The sequence below is a fragment of the Humulus lupulus genome, chromosome 4, assembly GCF_963169125.1.
Source record: "Humulus lupulus chromosome 4, drHumLupu1.1, whole genome shotgun sequence".
In the NCBI taxonomy this organism is placed as follows: Eukaryota; Viridiplantae; Streptophyta; class Magnoliopsida; order Rosales; family Cannabaceae; genus Humulus; species Humulus lupulus.
Window position 1 is genome coordinate 106,916,010 of NC_084796.1, and position 25,989 is coordinate 106,941,998.

Genomic DNA, 25,989 nt, shown 5'->3' on the forward strand with positions numbered 1-25,989 from the left:
TTAACCCGAGCCCCCATTCTGTCCAAGCCGGTCGAAGGAGAGGCGTTGTTCTTATACCTAGCTGTGACTGAGCACGCAGTAAGTGCCGCTCTCGTCCGGGAAGATGGCCGTATCCAGCTCCCTGTGTATTACGTAAGCAAGAGGTTATTGGACGCCGAGTCCAGATATTCGATGATCGAGAAACTCTCCCTCTGCTTGCTGATCGCTTCACGGAAGCTGAGGCCATATTTCCAGGCGCACACCATCAAAGTACTCACCAACCACCCTCTCCGACAAGTCCTGCAGAAGCCCGAGTCTTCTGGCAGATTGCTTAAGTGGGCCATGGAACTAAGCCAGTTCGACGTCCACTACCAACCGCGTGTTTCCATAAAAGGTCAAGCTCTCGCGGACTTTATTGTGGAGTGCTCGGGAATGAATGACCTCCCAGAAGATCCTGTCCCGGAACTTCCCACCTGGAAGGTCTACGTAGACGGAGCCTCAAATGAAAAAGGAGCTGGAGCGGGGGTTATCCTAATATCTCCCCAAGGGCATCAGCTCCAGAGCGCCATCCGTTTCGCATTCCCAGCATCCAACAACGAGGCAGAACACGAAGCCATGTTAGCTGGGTTACGACTGGCCAGAGAAGTCGGAGCCCAAAAAATCGAAGTGTACAGCGACTCCCTACTTGTGGTAAACCAAATATCCGGGGAATACCAGACGAAAGGCGAAAGGATGGCTGCCTACGTGTCTCTCTCCCGCGACCTACTGCAGCATTTCAAAGGCTACCAAATCCGCCAGGTCCCCCGGGACCAGAACTCACTCGCGGACACGCTGGCCAAGCTTGCAACGGACCCGGAGATTGAACAGTATGGCTTAGTCCCCATCGGGCACTTAGAAGCCCCCAGTACTGAGACACGAAGGATAAACGCCATCATCGACCATTCCCACTCCTGGATAGGACCCATCCTCAGATTTCTCACCACCGGAGAGCTCCCCACTGATAAAGCTGACGCAAGGAAGCTCCAATATCAAGCTCCCCGATACGTGGTTATGGATGGAAAGCTTTACCGCAGGGGGTTGTCCATACCCTTCCTTAGGTGTGTTGCCGGAACCGAAGTCAGCACCATCATCCATGAGATTCACGGAGGCTTCTGTGGCGATCATACCTCCGGGCTGAGCCTCTCCAAAAAGATCCTTCGACAAGGATACTTCTGGCCCACCATGAAGAAGGATTGTGTGGATTATGTCAGGAAATGTGAGCAGTGCCAGAGGTACGCCAAGGTTCCGCGAGCGCCGCCTACAGAAATTACCCTAATGACCAGCCCCTGGCCGTTCGCCGTTTGGGGCATTGACCTAGTAGGTTCCCTCCCAACTGGAAAAGGTGGAGTGAAGTACGCCATAGTCGCGGTAGACTACTTCACCAAATGGGCTGAAGCTGAACCTATGAACACGGTCACATCAAAAAAAGCACTGGATTTTGTCATCAGGAATATAGTGTGTCGTTTTGGGCTTCCACGGAAAATTGTGTCCGACAACGGAAGGCAGTTTGACAGTGAACACTTCACGAACTTCTGTGCTTCGCATGGAATTATCAAAAGCTTTTCCGCAGTCGCCAGACCCCAGGCTAATGGGCAAGTGGAAGCTGTAAACAAAATATTAAAGACCACGTTGAAGAAAAAACTCCAAGCCTGCAAGGCTCACTGGCCGGAAGAACTTCCGCGAGTACTTTGGGCCTATCGCACAACAGAGAGAACTTCGACGGGGCACACGCCTTATTCCATGACCTTCGGTTGCGAGGCCGTCATCCCAGTAGAAGCTATGATCCCCTCTCACAGGCAAGACACCTACGATCCTACCCGGAACCATGCCCTCCTCCAGGAGTCCTTGGACATGATCGAGGAGCTCCGGGAGCAGTCGCAGGTCCAACTAACAATGTACCAAGGCAAGATAGCCCGACACTTTAACATGAGAGTCCAGAGCCGTACATTCGAAGTTGGAGATCTTGTCCTACGGAGAGTATTTCCTGCTACGCAGGACCCGGGAGTAGGAGTCCTCGGACCCAACTGGGAAGGCCCCTACGAAGTCCAAGAAAAAGTGGGCCATGGGACGTATCACTTAAAGAGACTCGACGGATCTAAAGTCCCGCGCGCCTGGAACGCGGAGCACCTCCGCCGTTACTACCAGTAGGCCCCGGACCATCCAGTCGGAAGTCCTTGGTGAAAATAACAAAAGTGAAAAATGTGGAAATAATCCTCCCTGTTGTAAAACTCACGCCTAGCAGGCTAATTCAATGAAACACGGAGAGATTCACTCCGCTTTTACTGCACTTTTTATCCCTGTGTTCAAAGCTGCGTTTTAACAAGTGACCACGCGGTCCGGAGACGTCCGGACCCCACGCTCACTTGGGGGGTATACATGGCTAAGGCATAACCATACGCCCCTTGAACAAAACGTACACAGAACACCACTTATGTGCTAGCATTGTGTTTGAAATTTTTAAATTGTTTGAAATGTTTAAATTGTTGAGCTTAGGTTTATTTGTTGCCATGAACATGCTTGCATTACGTGTCATATGTGCTTATGTGAAAATTGCCATGGAAATGCCTGCCATTATGTATCATAAGTATTATCTCCTGTGTAGCCCAGCGATGGACGGGACTGGGGGTTGAGGCACGTTCATAGAGCTACGCCAAAACACCCCCAACTCCCTGACAAGTCCTTTGCAGAATTCTCCGCGAGCGCTGTAGAGCTTTGCTTCGCAAAGCTCCAGCTCCGGATCCCGCAAGGCGAAAGATGGCAAGATCCGCGAGCGCTGTAGAGCTTTGCTTCGCAAGCTCCAGCTCTGGGTCCCGCAAGGAAAAAGATGGCAAGATCCGCGAGCGCTGTAGAGCTTTGCTTCGCAAGCTCCAGCTCCGGATCCCGCAAGGCGAAAGATGGCAAGATCCGCGAGCGCTGTAGAGCTTTGCTTCGCAAGCTCCAGCTCCGGGTCCAGCGAGGCGAAAGATGGCAAGATCCGCGACCGTTGTAAGCCTTGCTTCGCAGGCTCCAACTCCGGATCTCACAAAATAATGCATGGCAAGCTCCATGGCCATTGCAAGTTTCAGCTCCAGAAGCAGACATGCTTGATCCCCCCACTCACAGCCGGCTTTGCTTCGCAAAGCCCCTGCTCCAGGATCACACCTGGTGGGCGTGGCGATTTCCCCAACAGCAATAAGCCTTGCCTCGCAGGGCTCCATGCCAGGTCCCTGAAGTCAGCCACAATGAGGTTCGCAACAACAGTTAGTTTTGCTTCGCAAAGATCTAACCTTAAGTCTAGCGACGCTCACCAAAAGAACTCCCGTTCCAAACAATGGAACGACTCACCTTAGCAATCCCAGCGAACAGTATAACTACAAGTCCCGGGATTGGCTATTTGCCTCAGGAAAGATAAAGTACGGTGAAAGGAGCCTGGCCGTTGGAACCAGAAAACCTTCGTAACCTAGAAACTACGTGGGGAAAGACATCATCCGTTAAAGCTTCAACTGGGAAGTGCATAAGTTTTGGCCGTTGGAACCAAAACCCCATACGCCCCTACAACAGTTTCTACCGTATAAATGTCTACCCTAAGCGCAAAGATAAATAAAGAACTCGGCAGAAAAAGAAAGGAGAATGCTATGATTATGGCAAAATTGTCCGCAATGAAAAACTCAAAATGAAAAACAATTAAAGATAAAACCCCTTCAAGCATTGGGGGTAACTACAGCGTCCACGACCGCAGCTTCGGGGGCATCTGTTTCAGCTGAGGCTGACGGAGTCGGCTCATTGAAAGGAGGAATTTGGTCATGAGAAGGTTCAGAGGTCCCCGCCTCTCCGGGATCTCCCGCCTCAGGAGCTTCAGCACGATCGTCAATGTTATAAGTTTGGACGTACGCCTCTGGGCCCTGATCCCACACGAGTAGCTTCTCCCTCATGGCTTCGGCATCATCTCCCAGATAGCCTAACACCTCCGGGTTCACTTTCCAGAGTTGATGCATGAGGACCACATGCGATATATTAATAGTCCTGTTCAGTATCACCTCAGCATCCTCCTTCTCCTTCAACCGCTCCGCCTCGGAGGTTGCCAGCTGTGCTTCCGCGGCAGTTAGTTGGGCCCTCAATTTTTCCATTTCGGCCTTGGAGGCATCCCGCTCCCCCTTAAGAGAATCAATCGCCTTGCGCTGCTCCCTATTTTGGTTCAGCACGGATTGCTTCTCGGTCACATGCCCCCTGGCAGTGAATTGCAAAGCCCCGATCTCTTTATCCTTCTCGGCGAGCCCCAACTGAAGCATAGACACGAGATCCCTGCTCCTCTTATGGAGTTGCTCCTCGTCGTGCAGCTTACTCTGAAGAGTGGAATATTCCTCTTGCCGCTTAAGGAGGAGATCGTTCTTTGATTGCAAGCGGGCTTCCAGGGTATCTTTCTCCACCTTGGCTTGGGACAGCTCTTCCCGGAGCTTGGAGTTTTCGGTCTTAATCCCATCCGACCGCTGTCTAAACTCATTCTCTGCCTTGGCCCGGTACTCTTGATATTTGGCAAGATATTTCTTCTCCGCCTCTTCTTCAGCCGTGCGCCGGGCCTGATCAATCTTCTCCGAAGCCCCCAAGGCCTGTTGGGTCAGTTTCTGTTTCTCCGCTTCCAAGGCCTGGCGAGCCAGTTGGCTCTCCTCCAGCTGAACCAGAGCTGCACCAACCTCCCGGAACGAGCGTTCCGCGATCATAGAGGCCTGCAAGGAAAGACAACAGAATGAGCTAAAGCAGGACCAAAAGACAGATGGTCCCAAAAAAAAATAAAAATAATAACAACTGACGGCTTACCCCGGACAGTTGCTGCTTCACAGCGTGTGTCAGCAACAGCGGATCCTTGCTGCTGCTGATGGCCCATTTCTCAGAATTGAGCTCGCATAAGCTCAGGGCCATGTCCTCCATCATCTCAGCTCCGAACGGCGCCAATGCACGTCCGAGCCTAGGCACCAGCCTCTTCTCCAAGGCTGGACCATCCAGAACCGCTCCGGCCGGGTGAGGAGATCTCACCCCCTCGGCCAGCTCAGCCCTCTTCACGGCAGACAAGTTATCTGCCCTTCCCTGAGTAACGGCCTTCTCCGCCTCTAGCCGCCTCTTCAAAAAACTATCGGCCCGTCTTACACCCTCCAGGAGGGCAGCGGGAAAACTGGTCGGCTTCCGCGGAAAGTGGAACTTCAGGCCAGGCAGGGGAAGATTGGTTGTCTGAGAAGACGGAGACCCCGGAAGGGTGGACCCCCGTTGGGCTGGAGGAGGAGGCAGCCGGGGTATTAAGGCCCCGGTCTGTTGCTTTTGCTGCTGCGGTAGCAGAAGTAATTGCCCTTGTTGCTGCTGCTGGTTTGGATGTTGCTGTTGCTGCTGCTGCGGCATTGGTGATTGTCTCTCTTGTTCCTGTTGCTGCTGTTGTTGTAGTTGTGATTGCTGTCGTTGCTGTTGTTGTTGCCTTCGACCGGGAGAAGAGTGTCTAAGGCGTTTGTTCTTAGCACCCTCAGCATCTCCTCCGGGACGCTTGCTCACCCCAGTTGTCCTCACGGGGAACACAAGCCCTTCCCCGTCGCTACTGCTACTCGAGACCATCATAGTCTCGGAAGGCCCTTCAGCAGGGGACTTCTCTACCCTCGGAGACGCTTGCGCCTCGCCACTTGTCTTCTTGGGGGAGGCAGCCTTACCTCCCCTACCAGCCTTGGTCTTCCGTCCTTTCCCCGTGGGCGGGTCTTGGCTGGTGGCAGCCTTCTTAATAAGCAAAGTAACCCTCCCCAACATCTTGGCTTCGGGATACTCTGCAAGAAACGTACAAAGCAAGGTTAACGAACCAACAAGAAATGAGAAAGAAGATAAGCGGAAGACAAGACAATCAGCAACATAAAAGTACAAGCAAGCCCGCCAGCAGGGAACAAGAAACAAGAAAAAGAAAAGTTTGAAAGGGACGACCATGCACGAGAAACGTGGATGGCCTTCCCCGAGCAAAACAAAACATCGCTTCCTGCTCCAGGAAGCTCCCGTACTCCTTGAAGTCCGGGAAGAACATGCTGAGAGAAGAAGGGTCAACCATGATGACACCTTCTGGCAGACTACCATCACTCAGACACCAGAGGAGCTCATCTACCCTATCACAGTACCTGTCGAAAGGTATCCTACGCGGATCTAGCCTAAGGAAACGAGGATCAAACCCCATCTGAGAGGTTTGGGAAACTTCAGACAGGCTGGGGGTGTGGATCAATCGAAAACTAGTCTTACCTCTCCCGGAGGAACTAGCCCCCGGAGCCCCTTCGTTAGGGTAAGCCGCGGCGTGGCGAGCCTCGATCTCCTCTCCCTCCGGCTGGGGGTCGGGGAACCTCTCCGCCCAACTAGGAGATAGAGTATTTTCGTCCCGAGCGGCTTGGGTGATCACCTTAGACAGCTCCAGGGCAATCTGCTCCCGGATGTCAGCCGACACCTGAGTCTGCCCCCTACCACTTACTGGCTCGATATTTTGGAAGGAGGCGAGTAACCCATACTCCCTCAACGATTCGGAGGTCACAAGTCCCTCCACTCTCAACTCTTCCTCGGAAAGCCCTTCGTAGAACTTGGACCTCCTTATCATCTCCGCGCAGCGAGGTGTCCGCGGAACGACTTCTGCAAAAATCAAATACAAGCGTTAGAGATCCTCCCAAAAGGCAAATCAAACACAAAGAAACAAAGTTGAAAAGGAAAAGAGGAAACACGTACCAGGGATTTTGAAATCCAAAGATAGAGCTGGCACCCTCTTCAGCGGGAAGCCAGTCGTCAGGAACCAGTATTCCCGGAGGTCTGGAACCCTCGCGGTATGACAAGTGGGGCACATCACATCCGGGTGCCTTTCTAGCCTGTAAAACCCCACCTTGTCTGAGTGACCCCTCATAGGCTGAGACTTCAACCCATAAAAGTACAGCACCTCCTCCGGGGTAGGAGCTTCCAGTCTCCGGGACTTGCAAAAGATGAACCACCCCGCTAAGAGCTTGTAGCTGGGAGGAATTAACTGGAAGGGGGCAATCCCCGCCTTCACACAGAAATTGGCGAAGTAACTCCTTAGGGGCAAGTGCGCTCCGCACACTATGTGTGCCCAACTCCAGGCACCAAAGCCCTCGTGGCTCTGGCTAGCTGACTCGCCCAGCACCGACAGACGGTGCCACATCAGACCTGGGATGTTCTTCAGGCCTGCCTCAGAGGAATACAGCTCCAGCATGCCATAATTCCTGAAAAGGTTCGGTTTTTGGTCCATCTCCCAGATGGAACTATTGGAGGTTGGTGGGCTAGCCGCGACCGCTTTCGCCTTTCCTTTCCCCTTTCCACCAGCGACAGGAGAGCCCTTCTCTTGGGCAGAATCAGCCTCCCCCGCAGCAAGGAGTTGTTCCTTCGAGATGTTCGTCACTGGACAAAAGAAAAGAAAGAAGAAAACACTCTAAGCAGTTAGCACCCTTGTCATACCCTAGTGGTATCAAAGGCGTCGGGGAGACCCTCCTCGAAAACTGCTTGGAGAGGCTCCCACCGAGCTTACCGAGGGATTGGCACCATGCCACCCGAAGGACAGCAAGGAACCAGACTCAGACCCCGAGCCTAAGCCCACCAAAAGAAGTGTTTTTCCAGAGAAAGACACCCTAAAGGCGTTCATGCTTATGCCCTAAAACAGCAAAACAAGGGACGACTTTCCAAACGCAAATCGCCAAAACATGCAGAAAAGGCTACTTATCGACTCACAATCAATCACATGCCTACCAAAGCCCTATTCACAAATGCACATAAGCAATAATGGCAGAAACCTCTACTCTAACAACTACCAACAACCTAAGGTTTGGGAGGAAAGAGCAAAGTAGAAATACTTACTGATATTCGGGTAGTCGGAGGTTGAAGGAGTAACTGGATCACTGCACAGCACGATCGCGAGAAGTAAAAGCTGCAAAGACGAACGGCGATTCAAACCAGGAACTTCGGGGAATAAACCCACTGCCAAATCAAAAAGAAAAGTTTCCAGATACTTACCAAAAGAAATGGCAAGTTCGGGGGAACGTAAGCTGGGAAGCCTGAGAGTTCGAAGGTTTGGAAATCTGAAAATCCTAAAGATGGAGAATCTGAAAGCGTAAAGAGGAAGAAAGGTCCTTTCCATCGTTTTTATAGCAGGGAAGAGGCCGTTTCGAATTCCTCAAGTGGACGGTCCCGATCTTCCCATTCCGTGTGCATCAGATCCAACGGCTGGAGAGGAAGCGACGATCCTATTTATGACTCCTCGGATGGGAATAAAGTATTTATTTCCCATCATTACACCACCTCGGGCCCGGAGTACCATTAAAAACCGTCAAATCATTAGTTAGATGACTGACGCACGCATACTCAACCAGTCGCCTCACGCACACGTCTTGGTCGCAGAACCATTCCCAGAATGACACGTGGTCCTTGCAGCACTTGAGTACTTGATCTCAAACAGAAGAAATTCTCTTTCTTTTCCATACTAATACTCAGGCGGGAAAAAGGAACCCTTCCGGGAACACAGAAGGTGCCCCCTCGCCTAATCTAAGAAACCGATTGTACAAGCTCCCGGATCCCTCAAAGCTCCGTGACCTTGGGGGGTAAATGTTATCCAGATTTCCGGATAGCGTTTAGATTGATGGCCTCAGGGAAGCAGAATTATCGATGTCTTTCACGATAGGTGACCAGAGCTCGCGGATATACAGAAAGGCTTCACCTCTCCCGCTTGGTGTCCGGATTACTCTTCCAAGCAAACACAATACGGAAACTCGTCAACTCTCCCGGACTCCCGAAGGGGTATCCTTCGGGGAAGCTCCTTCCAGGAGAAGCTCTTCGAGTGGTCTCCGCGGAAGCAGTTCCGTGCCTCGCACGGAACAAAGCCAAACAGTCGAGTCCTGGAGGAGGCATATTTGGAATGATATCCGCCTGACACAGGATCCCGCCTGACACGCCCGTCAGGTCAAAGCCGCACACATCCCAGCACGCCTAAGGGTACCTTTTCGCCTACTGTTCCGCTGACAACTTGGAAAAGACGGCTGACTTTGTGTGTTCCCCATACTTTCACGTAAATATACCCACATAGAGTCTTGTAGCCATGCTACTACAGTAATTGTATCCCTATTTATGGCTGGTGTAACTAAGACTCATGTACGTAGAGAAAAACCCTAATCCAAAACCCTAGCTATAAAGACCCCTTCATTTTACAAGAAGAGGGACGAACAAATCAGATAGCAAAAACTCTACTAAAATCTCTCTAGCTTCATCTTCTTCAAGAGAACCCGAGAGAAACATTGTGAGTGTGTGAAGTTCTTATGCACCAGCCATCTTACTGTAATCTTTTCCAAGTATAATAACATCGACTCGTGGACTAGGGCTTGTTAACGCCTGAACCACGTAAAAACACTGTTTGTTTAGTTACATTTCAGTATTTCTACAGTTCTTATCTTTTTATTATTCTGTTAGTTATTCGTTTCCGAAAAACTCGGTAAACACCACTTGAGTAGCAAGTCTTATGCTTTCATAAACATACAGTGTAATGGTCTTGGCTACCCAGGGAGTTACATAAACATATGTTTCAAAGGGTTATTACAGTTCAAAAGTTACAACCAGCCGACCTAAGCGTCAAAATTAGGGTTACAACCCTAGTTTCTCTAAGATAATCCCGGCCATGGTGGTCAAGCTGCCGCATATGTACACACCGCCAGTGAAGTTCTCCAACTCATGGCTGGCCCAACTTTCCTTTTCCCTTACCTGCACCACATAGCACCTATGAGCCAAGGCTCAACAAGAAAACTTAAACATGTGCATAAATAGTAAATACAGATTTCAGATGCATATCTAGCATGCTTGGCAGTAATAACCTACTCATGCATGCATACAATTACAAATAAATGATCATAGGATCATGATGGGGCTCACTTCCCTGAATAGATGACCATAGAGTCAATCTGGGGCCCTGTGCCCTAGCTATGTGACCATAGAGTCATCCAGGATCCTTTGCCCTAGCTATGAGTAACTAGCCATATAACTAGCCAAGCGCTTTGTTTTCCAAATGACCATAGGGTCAGCCAATGTAATAGTACATCCCTGATTAGGCCTAAGCCTCTTGACCAGCGCACAACGCGCTACTGCTGCCCTTGACTAATAAGCCAAGACCTTAACCAAATATTCAGATAACTAGACAAACAGATACAAATACATATAGCATACTTATGCATACATATTAATCATATATTTCAGCCAATTAAATATAGACACAGTAATAACCATGTTCCTTAATGGGGTCGAGCCCAAATTATGCAGACAATGCAAACAATCTTTAAACAATTATGCAGACATAGAGCATTCAAGGATGCTTAATCAACGAACACAAGCATAACCTTAATCACGTTAATTCTTAGAGGCCCGAGCCCTATTCATAATTACATTTAACAAACAGATCAAGCCCTAATCACATATATCATGTATTGGGTGCAGTTTTCTTACCTCAGGTCCAAGTGCAAAGTATAATAAGAACGACCCTCAAGCACGATCCTGGTTTCGAGAACCTAGCGATAACCTAGTTTCAACCATAATATAGAATCCAGTCAATAACAAGAAAATAAAGGCTTCTAGACCAAGTCCTAGCCTCTGGGACATTGAATTATACTAAACCGAGTAGTAGGATCGATCCCAAGCCCTTAAGTTTGAGTTCCTACACTCAAAACCCTTCCCAGGGCTCAAAAGCCCTTTAAGCGCTGCAGCCCAAAGCAAATGAGCCGCAGCCTGTCTCAAGTTAGAGAGCCCAAGGGCTCTCCTTTGGACCACATACGACGTGGCGCGCCCATACAAGCGTTGCAACACAAATGGAGGTTCAGCACCTCCTTCTCCATGTATTCATGAGAGCTGCGGCGCCCCAAGAACATGGCCGCGACTCAAAATGAAAATCTAGTTTTTTCCCTATTTACTTCAAGCCAAATCTCACCAAAAACCTATCCAAACATAGCTAAATCCCAAAAACAAAGTTCCCAAACAACTCAACACTTCAATACCAACAAAACCCAAGCTTAAACTTTGCCAAAACCTCCTCAAATCTCCAAATTTAGATTGAGTTTTCAAAACTCAAAAACTTAGCTAAAACCAGAGAAGACACAAATAATTAAGGCTAGAAATCATTACCTCTATTGCCCAAAATGATGCTAAGCTTTTCCCCAAGCAATCCCGAGCCTAAACTAGCTTTGATTCCTCCTAGATCGCAAGAAATTCCCAATGAGTCGAGAGAGAGAGAGAGTATGAACGAAAGAGTGAGAGAGAGAGAGAGAGAGAGTATTTGCTCCTTTGTTTTTATATTTTTTTTTTGGTGTTTTGTGTGGTTTACTTAGGGTTCAAGTAACCTTAAGCAAATCCCGAGGCTTGAGGTACCAAAAACGTCCTTGAGGGTAAAATAGTTAAAATACCGAGAATTTCCTCCTAATCTCACTAACTCTGAATATATCATCGAATATTTATTCCCATTACCAATATCCCGCTAATGCACTAAATACCCAAAATACCCCTTGTCTCACCCTGAGTCGGGTATTAGGTCCCACTGTGAATTTCCTGCTAACTTGCTCCCTAGGATCGCTTCGTGCTGAGTAACCCAAATATATCCAGATAATAATGTGGTCTCACACATATATCACATATATTCCAAATATACACGTAATGGGCCAAATTACGAAAATTGTCCTTCTGATAAGAAACAGGCCCACATGCATATTTAATACACCTAAACATGCATATCTAGCCATATTATAATATAACTCATGTAATCATATAATGATACACACACACACACACACACACACACACACACAAACACATATGTCGTAATTGAATCACATAATTTTCCATAATTTGCCATCCTAACTCCCTAATCAAGGCCCTAAGCCTTATTAGGTAATTTGGGATGTTACAAATACCTCTTGATGTCTATCAAGAATCATTGTTATCTTTTCATATATTCTAACAATCATCCAATCCACGTATCACGAACTGGTTCAAAGTCACACTATCGTCTTCCAAATCGATCCTCAAACACATAAGGATGTGTGTGGGCATGTGTGATGCACAAAGGTTTGATTTAGGATCTCTAGAATTTATCAACACATGAGATCTAGTGAGTTTTGAGAAGAGAGAAGGCTTAGAAATTTCTTAATCAAAATTGAAATTTTGTTTTTTAAGATTACCAACTGAATTTAACAAACAATTTAATTAATGCGGACCAGTAAACAATTGTTTGATCAGACAGATATTCTGATGTATCAAGATAAAATGCTGATGAATCATAATATATGAAAGTAAATAAAGTAAAAGTAACATGACACAAGAAGTTTTTTACGTGGTTCAGAAAACCTAGTCCACAGGGCCACACCCAGAGATAAAATCAGTTTGTAAAGTCTCAAGAATACAATGAGCAATTTACTTATACAAATTTAGACTCCCTCTAAATCATTGTCGCAACCTTGAAGTACTCCACTTTAATAATCTTGTAACGCCCTACTTCCTTAGAGCCGTTACTAAGTGAGTTTTTAAGACAAAACAGTGTGCAATGAACTCGCTAATTGAGGTTTTGAAACAAAAGTGTGACTAATTAAAAGTTAAGGCTGTAATCTTTGAAAATGCATCGTTTCATTAAAACTTCTATTATTAAACATTTGGGATCCCAAAATAAGGTTTGAAAACTAATTACATCTTGAAATAAGGTTACAGTTGAGAAATCATAAAATCATAGATTATTACAGCCATTTTCGAATAAACCCCCAACCAAAGCAGTCGGGCAGGCCAAACATGTACGCGTCGCTTCACGCTCTCCGTACTCATGGTTGGTTGACTCAGCCATTGCCCTTACCTGCAACACAGAGCACCCGTGAGCCGAAGCCCAGCAAGAAAACTCATGCAGAACATAACATATGCAAATAATAATATCACTGGCATAATTCACTGATAAATAGGAAAACCATCATAATAAACAAGTACGGCCGTGCCGCCCCCGAAGCCTTACCAAAGCTTGGGGTTTCGGTTCTCACCGCGAGGATAACTCATGTATCCCTTGGGTCCCACCCTGAATATAAGCATCTCATGTGCTGTGTGTTACTTTCGGCCCCACGGCCGTACCCGGCCTACGCCGCACTCGGCCCTTGCCGTTCATTTCATCATAATCACACATAGCATAAATCAAGCAACATTCAAACAAATGCTAATTCAATTAAATCTGCATCCTAACATGTAATGCAGTATAGGGCCACGCCCAGCAATCATCTCATCATGCAACATGCAATATAGGGCCGTGCCCCGCAATCACACTATGGGCCCACGCCCCATCCTACGGGTGTAATAGTTTCTTACCTGTATTCCGAACCTCCTGATGCACTCACGCCGCGAGCACGGTCCCCTAGCATGAGCCTCTCCAATAACCTAGTCACAACACACAAGAAACATCCCTCAATACTAACCAAATCAAAGACCGCTTCCCGGGACCAATCCCGCACTCCCGGGACCTCTAAAACCTTAAAACAACACCCCGGAGACATCCCCCGAACCCCCGGAGCAAAGGCCTAAAATTGTCTAAAAATGCCATCCTGAAATTAGCCTTGTGCCGCGGCACCCAGAAACCAGAGGCTCCCCGCCGCGGCAAGCAAAACCCGTGCCGCGGCACGCCCTCGCAGACCCAGAATTCTGGGTTTTTCCTTCGCGTTTTCCCGAGCTTCAACCTCTCGAAATCACCCTAAACCAATCTCTAAACCCCAAAACTCAATTCCAAGCTTCACATGAACAACTTAACAACCTATAGGCACTAGATACAAGGCCAAAACATCAACACACTCAAGAATCCACCCCTTGATTCCCATTTTCAGCAACTCAAACCAAAAACTCAAACACACTAACTCAAGCTCTAGATTTTAAAAATCAAAACAGAAATCAAAACTTAAATGTGTATAAAACCCTTACCTCAAATGGAGAACCCACACAAAGTCCTTGATCTCCTCCTAGACTCCCACTTCTCCTTCTCTTCTTCTTCTTGCCCTAACTTCTTTCTCCTTCTCTTTCTTCTCTTCAATTTCTATCAAGCCTCAAGTGACATAAATGCCCAAACCGTATACCCCTAAATCCCAGCTGCAAAATGTCTATAACCCTTGCCAAAAGACCATTTTACCCTTTCCTACTAATCCTCCTTAGCTAAACCTCAAAGGGCACTTAAGTCTTTACACTTCATTTCAATTCTATCACTTTTTACCTTAAAACTTGTTACCCACAGCAGTAACTAATGGTTACCTAGGTTACTAAATCTCCAATAACCATTACCCGCTAAATCTCAACCTAACCATAAAATTCCCGAGGTACCCCTAGGCTCCTCCCGAGCCGGGTATAGAAATCCCGTTGTGACTCTTGAGTTAACTAGCTCTCTAGGACCGTCTCGGCACGTGCATCACAATAATAAAACCACACTCACGTGGTACAATTCACAGAATACAATTATCACATATCAATACAGTTATGCCCAATATGGCCAAAATTACAATTACGCCCTTCTAACACGATCCGGGCCTACATGCATACTAGAAAACATAGCCATGCATCTCAGTTAAAAAAATAGCCAAATAACATGCTTTAAATCATAACCATGCATTTAACTCACAAAATCACACATAAATCCCAACCTGCCCTCTTGGCACACTAATCAAGGCCCTTAAGCCTTATTAGCGAATTTGGGTCGTTACAAATCTGTTTTTGATAAACACCAAGAACACAAAATCCCTTCTGAACTTGATGAGTGCTCGCTTCTTCCCAAAGTGAGACTTATGGAAATCTTCTCCCGAAGATTGTATATCACGTTCATAGCTTTATGACCTGTTTAAGAATAAACAACAAAGAAAAAAAAACAAACAAAGCGATAGTTGAACAACTACTACACTTTACATATAAAATAATTCTTCAAAATATAAAGCGTTAGAGTGGTGAAAATATGGGATTAGCTGCTGCTTAGGTATGTATTTATAAAGTTTAGGAAACCCTAAGCCAACCAATCTCATTTATGGTCCCAATTAGACCAAATCAGAAAGTTACTAAAAATAGCTTTCAATTACATTAACTGGAGGATTTTCCAGATGAGACAGAGAATCCTTTTGTAGCATCAGGAAAATGGACGAACCTGGACTTAAATCCCAACTATGTTCATTTCGAAATTTCCTTCCTTGGGCACAAAGCATCATTCAATTTCCTCTTTTTACACCAAATAAAATCAAGGAAAATATGCAGAGAATAATTATATAATACACTTACTTATTATAGATAAGGTTGCCATAAATGAGGCGTGCGACTGGTTTCTCTCTTCCCATGGTGAGGCGTAAGAAAGCTGGTCAGAAGCCTGGACTGCGTTCATCTCCGAAGGTAATCAATAAGGATAATGTACATCATGATGAAGTGGTAGAGGAGGATCCGGTTAGAGAAGAACTTGCGGATGAGTTTTTTGCAGATTCAGAGGAGAAATTTCAAGAGGTTGGGGAGGATATATTTCAGGAGGGTTGCGTAGAACCTTCACCTTAGAAAGAGGCTGGTTCCCAGAAGTGGGCGATTGAATTGGAGGAGACAGACTTTTAGGAATTGGCTAAGGAAAAGTGGTCTAACTTTCAGGGGAATCTTACAGCTAATGGTGGTGTTCGGCTCAACTATGAGGAGCCGCTGGTGCGTGATGGGAAACGGATAGCTCAAATCGATGTAGAGGAGACTGAAGTGGAGGCATCCTTTTAGAAATCAGCTCTGGTTTGTGTTGTTTTAGGAGCAAACCCCCCTTTAGAAGTCTTTGAAGGATTTATCAACCGGTTATGGGGAAAATTGGGTATTGAAAGAATAGCCCGTATGAATGCGGGTCATACTCTGGTCAAGTTTAGGGATGAAACAACTAGGGATTTGGTTTTGGAAGCAAGAGTGGTTCACTTTGATAGGAAACCAGTCCTATTTAGGCCTTGGTCGACTGATTTAGAAACACTGAGGGTGGTGAATTCAGTCCCAGTTTGGATGAGATTACCAAATCTTGGCCTTCAATATTGGGGTTTAAAAAGTCTGAGTGCTCTTGTTAGCACAATAGGGAAACCTATGATGATGGACAGGGTAACGAAGGAAAAATCTATGGTAAAATTTGCTAGGGTCCTTGTGGAGGTTGAGATTACTGATAGATTACCTCACTCAATTAGTTTTATCAATGAGCGAGGCCAGCTGATGGAACAGGCTATAGAATTCGAATGGCTTCCCACACGGTGTTCTTGTTGTAAGGGTTTAGGCCACACTGTGTCGAGCTGTAAGAGTGCTCAGGAGGTAGTCTGGAGACCAAAACAGCAAGTTTCAGCTTTAGGTACAGGGGATATTAGGGGTGTTACGGTTCTGAATGAGTCAAAAACTGAGAGTAAGATAGTGGTAGATCAAAAGGATGCTGGGAAAGAAGATGAAGGAGATGAGCCAGATCATAAGGGAGGTTCGAAGGAGTCCATGACCACAACATCTGAGGACACAAATGAGGCTTGCTGTTCAACGGCTGAGAAGGAGAAAACTTTGACTATACCTAGGAAAGTGGGGGGTCTAAGGAAAAATAGTTCCATAGAACAGACTTTGGAAGCTAATAAATTCAGTGTTCTGGTTTAGAAGAATGGTATGGTTTCAAATAAGGAGTCACAAAATCTTCAAACTTCTAATGGAGGGGTGTAATATTTTGTGTTGGAATATAAGGGGTTTAAATAAGAGGAATAAGCAACAATCCTTATTACAGTTCTGTTTTGTTCATAAAATTGGTTTGGGTAGTTTCTTGGAAACTAAACTTCACAGCAGCAAAATTGAAGAGATGACGCATGATGTGTTTGTGGGATGGAGTTGGTATAGTAGTAAAGCTATTGAAGGGAGAATATTATTGGTTTGGAATCCGGATTTGGTTCATGTGGCTGTTGTTCAGGAGCTGGACCAACTGGTCACTAGTGAAGTGCAAATAAAGGGAGTTAGTCAAGCAGCTGTGCTTTCTTTTGTGTATGGCCGAAATTCTTTGGAAGAGAGGAAAAATCTCTGGGCTCAGCTTCAAGTTTCCCAGTCTAATTCTAGGCCTTGGCTGGTTGCAGGGGATTTTAATGCAGTTTTTGAATATGATGATCGAATTGGAGGTAGGCAGGTTTCAGCTTTGGAAGTGGAGGACAGTAGGCAATGGAAGGCTAATTCTCTATTGATTGATTTAAGATCCAGTGATTCCTCATTCACTTGGTCTAATAAACAAAAAGAAGGCTTAAGAATATTATCAAAACTTGATAGAATATTTGTTAATGAAGTGTGGATTGATACTTTTCCTGATTCTGAAGGCCGGATTAATTGGGATACATTATCTGATCATTGCTTTTGTATTATCAAAACTGTTCATTTTCAAGTTTCAGGGGTTAGGCCTTTCAGGTACTTCAATATGTGGGATAAACACCAGGATTTTAGGAGCTCTGTTATGAGTAACTGGTCTAAACCAGTAGGAGGTACTGGTCTGCAGAAGATTATGCAGAAGCTCAGAAGACTAAAGCCTGCCTTGATCCAGTTCAATAAAGTGCTGATAGGGGATGTGGTTCAGAAGTATGCATCAGCAAAGCAGGAATATGACTCAGCTCAATTAATGTTACAGCAAAATCCTGGTTCGAGATTATTACAACACGAAGAGGATGAGGCAGCAGCTGAGTTTGCTAGAATGTCCAAGTTGTATGAAAGTTTCCTGAGGCAAAAAAGTAAGAATAACTGGCTGAGATTTGGGGACGAAAACACAACATACTTTCATGCTAGTTTGAAACAGAGAAGAATGAGGAATCATATCACGAGTTTTATTAATGATGAGGGGCAAGTTATAGAGAATCCTACTGAGGTTATAGCTAATTTTCACAGTCATTTCAAAGGATTTCTGGGCAGGAGTGTTACTCTAACTAATCGGGTTGATTTGAGTTGTTTCCGACAGGATTCTGTTTTGACTTTAGATCATCAGCTTGATCTAATTCATCCCTTTACTAAAAAGGATGTTAAGAGAGCTCTTTTCAGTATTCCATCTACCAAGAGTCCTGGCCCCGATGGTTATGGCTCAGGTTTTTTTAAGTCCCTCTGGAAGGATATTGGAGATGAAATAACTGGCGATTCTGGTGTTCTTTGAAAGTGGTGTGATTCCGACTACATTGAATGGTACAATCTTATCTCTTATTCCTAAGGTTGTTTCCCCATCTAAGGCCACTGATTATCGTCCTATAGCTTGTTGTAATACCCTTTACAAGTGTATATCCAAGATGATTTGTTTCCGTTTGGCTAAGGTGCTTCCTGTGATAATTCATCAAAATCAAGGACCCTTTATTCAGAACAGATAGCTTGCTCAGAATATCTTAATTCTTCAAGATATTCTGCATGGTTATTCTAGGAAGAACATATCACCCTGCTGTGTTATAAAAATTGACCTCAGTAAGGCCTATGACTCGGTTGACTGGAAGTTTATGGAGGATATCTTGAATGCGTTCTGTTTCCCTAGGAAATTTAATCATTGGATAATGAATTGCTTGACGGGAACATCCTATACACTTTTATTCAATGGCAGATTACAAGGAAGTTTTGAAGGGAAGAAAGGGTTGAGACAGGGAGACCCCATCTCTCCGCTGCTATTTGTTCTAGCAATGGAGTATCTTACTAGAATTTTAACCAAGCTTCTTAGCATAAAGAGTTTAGGTACCATCCTTTGTGTAAGAATTTGCATCTTGTAAATTTGTGCTTTGCGGACGATTTGATTCTGTTTTGCAAGGGGAATGTGAAGTCTGTTTAGATTCTATTTGATGGATTTTTGAAGTTCTATCGCTGCTCTGGTTTGGAAGCTAATTTGAGCAAATCTCAAGTGGTTTTTGGGGGCGTGGCAGCTGAGGTTAGAGCTGAAATCCTTAGATCAGTAGCTCTTGGTGAGGGGAGTTTTCCTCTGAAATATCTGGGGGTATCGCTAAGGCCTACAAGATGGCTGATTGCAGATTGTGGAGAAATCCTTAAGAAAATTCAGAATAGGCTCCATGTTTGGGCTAGTAGACATCTTTCATTTGCGGGGAGAACACAATTGATTTACTCAGTGTTGCAGGGCATTCGTAACTATTGGATGAACATTTTTATGCTTCCCATTAGTGCGGTTCATGAAATTGACAGACTTTGTCGTAACTTTCTTTGGGGAGAGAAGAATAATCGTAGTAAATTTCACTGCTCCTTTTGCTCCCAGGTCTGTCTTCCGAAAGTAATGGGAGGTCTGGGATTCAAGGAAGGTTTTCTTTGGAATAAATTCCTATTGGCTAAGTACCTTTGGGCTTTATCTTCAAAGCAAGATGTCTTATGGGTGAAATGGATAGATGGAGTCTATTTAAAAGGCAATTCTATCTGGGATTACCACCTGAAAACAGATGTTTCTTGGTACTGGCGCAAGGTTTGTTATTTGAGAGAGACATTTTCTGTCAAGGATTTGGAGATTGCGGCTCCTCATGGTAAGTTGATCTTGCATTTGCTATATAACAGCATGCTTCAGAAGGAGCAGGTGGGGTTTGCTAAGGCAGTTTGGAGTAGTTTTTCTGTGCCAAGACATCGTTTTATTCTGTGGCAAGCGGTTCTTGGGCATCTTCTGACGAGAGACAATATGGCCCGATGCCATATTGAGGTTATTTCAGTGGCTTTTCCGGTGTGTGATAGTGGTGAGGAAACTCACAGTCATTTATTTTTTGACTGTATTTTTTTCTCATAGAATTTGGGAGCTGATTAAAAGCTGGCTTGGTGCTGAGATTTGGCCGAAACAGTGGGTCAACTGGAAGATCTGGCTGGACGGGAAGCCTAAAACAGTGATGCATCACATATATATAGCTTGTCTAGCAGCTTCAGTGTATCATATCTGGTGTAACAGGAACATGTGTTACTTCTCTCAGGTGTCCTACACGCCCCATAGCCTAGTTAAGATGATAAAGAGGACTATTAAAATAAGATTGCAGGGTAGAATTAGTCAAAAAGATTTGAATAAGAATTGTAAGCTTTATGAATTTGTTCAGATGTTATAAGCTGTTGTGAGTTTGGTTGTTTGTGAACTGGTGGTTGTAATCTGTTTGGTGCATTATATATTTCCTTTTTCATCAAAAAAAAAAAGGTTGCCATAAATAAATAAGGAAACTTGACTATCTATAAAACACGCCTAAAAAGAATTTATTCTTACCAAAAAGAGACACAATCCACCTACTTACCCAATATATAATTTCAAATATACCAATTAAATAATAAAATATATTTATTAAAAATGTTAGCCAAAATGGGATTTTACAATGTCCCCCTTTGGTAACTTTTTAGACAAAATACATTTTATCAATAAGAGCTCAAAAACCTGCAGTATACACTTTGTTAGAAAGAAAGAATTGAGTTCCTAAGAACCCCCCTGCAAGCAAGCATACTAACAAAGATAAAAATTGTCAACTTTTTCGACAAAAGTTTAACAAGACGTACCACACAAGTCCCCCTAAAATAGGGTCTAGAGTTGTACACAAAAACAATTAAAAATTCCACATTTAAAAAAAACCACCTACTACCCCTTTTTTTCTATCAAGGAGCCAAAGTAAAAAAAATTTTAAAATAAAAAAAAAAGAGGCCTTGTTCTTTGGACACAAAAAAGTTTAACAAGACAGAAAATTAAGCAAGAAAGAAAACTAAACACCCTTGGATAAGGCAGAAAACTTAGCAAGGATTGCTTGTTGAGTGGCAGCCATTGTTCCAAGTCGATTCTGCACCACAGCAAGATCAGCCTGGACAACGAGAATTTATCATGTCTCACGACCAACACCAGATGGATCAGCAGCAATGGCAGTGGAATAGAAGGAATCACCACAGACTTGTACTTCTTCAAGGTTTGATCTTTCCCTTCAAATGGTTTGAATGTGGGACTAGGAGGAGGAACCTCAACAGACTCAGTTGGTATCATAACATATTTCTATGATGACATAATTTTAAAGATAAGTTAAGGAAATAAAAAGTTGAACCCCTTCTTTTTTGCCTTCCTTAGAGAAACAATTTGATCCAAAATTAAGAAAGGAAGATCTATCTAAGCACCAGAACCAATCTTAAACAGAAATAATGCCAACTCTTCAGACACAACAATTGGATTAGACGAGGGCATCCAGTTGGACAAAGCAAAACACATAAGCACAACATAGGTATATGTAAGATTAGTAATGGAGAGTGATGTGCTTAGATTCCATGATACCTTTTCTCCCACAAGCTCCGAAAGGACTAAGTCCTATCAAATTCAAGGGTATCTGGAATAACACCAACAATCAAGTTTAGGGCAATAGCAATATCTTTTACTGTAAAAGAAAACTGATGACCTCGAATATACACTTTTCCATACATAAAGGAATTATGATTAAGAAAATCATTAGTAATGTTAGCATAAAATTCCTTGACAACCCGATCAACATATCCATAATAGCCCTGTAAATAATCTAACCATTCTCTTTCTTGCAAAATACAAATCACCCCAAACACCCTATGAGCAGCAAGATCAAAATTATTTCCACAAATAGCCTTACGGTTAGCATAATAAACCATATCCCTTTCATGATCATTATTGCAAAAATGATGAGAATGAGGAACAAAAGATTAACCTAAATCAATGTTTTTAGTTAGAACCTTGCAAGAAATTGGACTAGGAAGAGTCATGGGCGTCTTCCCCTTGTATTCAGAAGGGAAAGGTTCTAGGACATGGTCAGAGGGCATAGCTGGAGTTTCGGATGCATCGGAACCATCCTCTGATTCAACAACCCTTTCTTTAGAGGCAATTAGATCTTCAAGTTCTGGATGAGATTCTGACTTTTTGGTGCTTCAGAACTGGAGTTGTCAGAAGGATCGACTACTTCACCAAAATAGTCTTTAGAAGGATCATACTTAGAAGAAGAACATGCAGGTGGAGTGACTTTGAGTTTCTTCGTTGGAGGGGAATTCTTTGTAGGAGACGTTTTTCCACATTTTCCCCTTTCTTTACTATTGCCGTTGAACCAGAAGCAGAAGATTTGGAGCGAGTTTGAGAAGCCGGTGACAGACTAGAAATGGGTTGTGTAGCACCAACAAAGGATTTCAATTTTGCAGACCCAACCTTTGATGGTTTAGGATTTGCAACATGAGTCTCAATTTCAGAAGGAAGGATTCCAGTTGGCACCACCTCCTCAGATGGTGGTTCAAGAGATCCATTAGAGCAGGAGATAGTAATGCAAGCACCAAAGGCGAGGCTGTGGACATAGGAGTTGTCGCGACCCAAATTTGCTAATAAGGCTTAGGGCCTTGATTAGTGTGCCTGGAGGGCAATAAGTGATTTATTATTATTATATGTGAATTTTGATGAGTATATGATTAGAGATGCATGTTTAGGTGAATTAAATATGCATGTGGGCCCCATTTGGTTGTTAGGGGCATATTTGCAATTTTAGCTCGCTAACGGCATAAATGTAATATTTGTATATATTGTGATTGATACCATGTGTGAGTGGTGATATAATTGTGATGCACGATTCAAGACGATCCTAGAGAGCAGTTTAGCTAGAAAGTCACAACGGGGTCAAATACCCGGCTCGGGAGGAGCTTAGGGGTATTTTGGGAATATTATAATATGTTCGGGAATTATTGAGTAGCGATTAGTAATTAAGTAGTGGTTTAGACATGTCGGGGATTTTTTAGGAATACGTGAAGACTTAGCGGAATCTGGGTGAAATGACTAAATTTCCCTTAGAGGCACTTAAGGATTTAAATAAGCTCAAGGGTATTTTTGACCTTTTGGATAGGAGGGGATTTAGATCAAAGTTATGCAGTAGATTCTAGGGTCATGTAGAAGGGAAATAGAAGGAAATAAATAGAAGGAAACTCTCAGCTTTCTCTGTCTTCCTCTTCCAGTCGGTTCTCTCTCTCTCTCTCTAAGGTGTTGGTTTTGGAGGGTCTTAAAGAAAAAAATCAGGAGCACAAAGGGCTTAGCTAGGATCAAGGGTACGTTTTAATTCAAATCTTGATGAATTCTTGCTGGAAGCATTGAATTAGTGAGCTGAATTGTGTTTATTTTGTGGATCATTGGAGTGAAGACTTGGCAAGGTTCAGCTGGGGATTAGAGGATTTGGGCTTGGAATTGAATTTCAAAGAAACTCATGGATGAATTTCTACTTGAGGTAAGGGTACCATGCATCTCTGAAGTTATTTGCTGGTGTGGTTTAAGTTTTGTAAAGTTTTAAACCATTTTGTGATTCTGAGTTTGGAGGAGTGTTTGAGTGTTTCTGGGGTTCATAAGTTTTTATACTGTTTATATAAAGTTTTAGGTTGAATTGGGGACTTAGGTATACTTGGGTATTGATTTGGAAGAGTTTTGGCTCGGGAAAAATGTTGGGAAAATCCCAGTTTTCTGGGTTCGCGTATGAGCGCCGCGGCCCCTATAGAGATGTGCCGCGGTGCTAGGATAATTTCAGGAAAGAGGAATTTGAGTTAATAGGGTTTTGGCTCAGGGGGCTTAAGGGATGCTTTCGCTACCTTGTGTGGGGAAACGGGAGGTCCCGAGAGCTCGTGATTGGTTCCGGGGAATGATTATGAATTGGTTAGTAATGATAGTGCTATGTATGTGTTGTGACTAGGTTTTCAGCGAGGCTTGGGTTGGAGGACTGTGTTCAGGATTTCGGTGCTCAAGAAGCTCGAGACACAGGTAAGAGAACTGCTATACCCGTAGACCAGGGCGAGGCCCTATAGTTGGTGTTGTAGGGCACGACCCTATTTTGACTGTGTTGCAGGGCATAGCCCCATTGGTTGTGCTTATGCATGCTTAAGTATTTGTTTAATTATGCTATGTGTGCATATATGTGAATGAGCGGAAAGAGCCAGGAACGGCGAGGGTCGAGAATGGCAAAGGCCGGGAACGACGAAGGCCGAGAACGACAAGGGGCCGGGAGCAGCTTTTAGCACGCGGAATGCGAGTTGCCAGGGCGAGACCCTATAGGATACCTGGGGTATCCTCGCGGTGTAGACCGCAAACCCAGGGCCTGGTAAAGTGCCTGGGACGGCATGGCCATAAGTGTTTAGCCCATTGGCGGTTTATTTGTATGATGAATGATAGAGATACATATGTTATTTGCTTGTGAAAGTTTTTTTGTTGGGCTTCGGCTCATGGGTGCTCTATGGTGCAGGTAAGGGCAAGAGGAAAGTCGACCAACCATGAGTATGGAGAGCGTGAAGCGACGCGTACATGTTTGGCCTGCCTGGTTGCCAGGACCAGGGGTATTTTTGGGAGATGATTGTACTAAACCTAGATTTTGTCGTTTAGCCTACTTTAGTTATATTTTTTAGTTGTAAATATTTCTAAAAAATATTTTGGGATCCCAAATGTTAAACACTTTATGATTTTCAATGAATGGGATTATTTTCAAAGTATAAGACTTTGTTTATGGTTTAATTACACTTTTGACTTAAAACCTCGATTAACTAGTTAATTGCACGTGTTAAAACTCACTTAGTAACGACTCTAAGGAAATAGGGCGTTACAAGAAATGCCTATTTGTATGCGCTGGTCTTGACAAAGGACTTTGGAGTAGATCCTGAAGCCACCGAAGGTGAAGTTGATGGGGGAGAGGCACTCGCAGTAACGCCATTTGGCCTGGGAGCTCCAGTTGTCTTGGTTTGAGCCATGAGTTTCTACACACTAGACCGAGAGAAAACAGACAGAAAAAACACAAGAGAAAAAATGTGAGAGTGTAAGAGTGATCGTGGGAGTGAGGTGCCCAACGTGGGATATAGGTAGAACAAAAATGGGTAGTTACCCATTTTTGACTATGAGAGAAAAAATGCAACTTTTGTCTTAATTGTGACCAAACCAAAAAAGGCAACAAATAATTTTTTATAAATAAATTTTAAATTGTCCTTTTTCACACGAAGCACCATTAATATTTCGACAACCTTAACTTTAGAGAGAAAGTTGACAAAAATAACCCAGAATCAATATCAATTGGACCAAAGAATTGCAAGCAAAATTATCAAATACCCCACAAATTCATTCAGTTTTCTCCTCCCCTTATTTTTATTATATATATGTATATTTGTTTTTTGATATTTCCCATTTATATATTATTATATAAAATGACCATAACAAGTCCTTTTGCTACTAACAAAAAAATGTGAAACCTGAAACACAATGACCAACCAAAACAAAAATTAAGTGAGTACTAATAATGTTAGAAGAATTATTTAATCTATATAACATTCTTGAGAATGTTAGAATAAAAATAAATTTTTCAAGAGCACAAAATATTTTTTGGAAAAACAGTAACATAGAGGATGAGGCTTACAGTTTTTCAATTTTTTTCTTCATTCAGAACATGTATTTGTGTGTGCAGTGTAAACAAAGGGTCATTGCCCATGTTGACAATTTTGGCCTTTTTCTGTAGTACCCAAAGGAGACGCTGTCACACTACACCAGTGGTAGCCCTTTTCAATGTAGCGTATCCTCTACATAGTTCTAATTACAAAGGCTCAACTTACTCAAAACTAGCTTTCATACACTGACATCGGTAGCACTATTCCATCAGAAGAACGTGAAACTGAAGAAAATTTGTTAACTTTTGCTCAAGAATCTCTTAGAAAGTGATTTTCCCAAAAATAAATTGTGAAGAAATTTTTATTTTGTAACCAACAAACTTAGCATGTTATAAATCAAAAGTAATTAATCTAACAGAAAGTTCTCACAATTTCTTTTGAAAATGGTTGAAAATAGTTTAGCAGGTAAACACACAATTGACAAGTAGCTAGGATGGTCATGAGAAAACAAAAAAAAAAATTACATGCAACAAACCCCCAAGGATTTCCTGAGGGAATCAAACCAAATTAAATCAAGGGACTAGGTGAAAATATTAACAATTTGCTTGTCTGTCTCAATGAATTCCAAGATTAGTTTCTTATTTTCAACAA

At 43.9% G+C, this 25,989-nt stretch overlaps 2 protein-coding genes across 2 annotated transcripts; both read left to right on the forward strand.

Moving 5' to 3' along the window:
• Positions 1–15,873: 15,873 nt before the first annotated feature.
• On the forward strand, positions 15,874–16,653 carry LOC133832464 (uncharacterized). The gene has a single exon (XM_062262804.1). It carries the CDS (start codon positions 15,874–15,876, stop codon positions 16,651–16,653), a length of 780 nt encoding a protein of 259 aa, XP_062118788.1.
• Positions 16,654–18,554: 1,901 nt separating this feature from the next.
• Positions 18,555–20,078, forward strand: LOC133832465 (uncharacterized). The gene is made up of 3 exons (XM_062262805.1): positions 18,555–18,743; positions 18,848–19,708; positions 20,070–20,078. The coding sequence occupies exons 1-3, from the start codon at positions 18,555–18,557 to the stop codon at positions 20,076–20,078; spliced, it is 1,059 nt and encodes a 352-aa protein (XP_062118789.1).
• Positions 20,079–25,989: the final 5,911 nt, after the last annotated feature.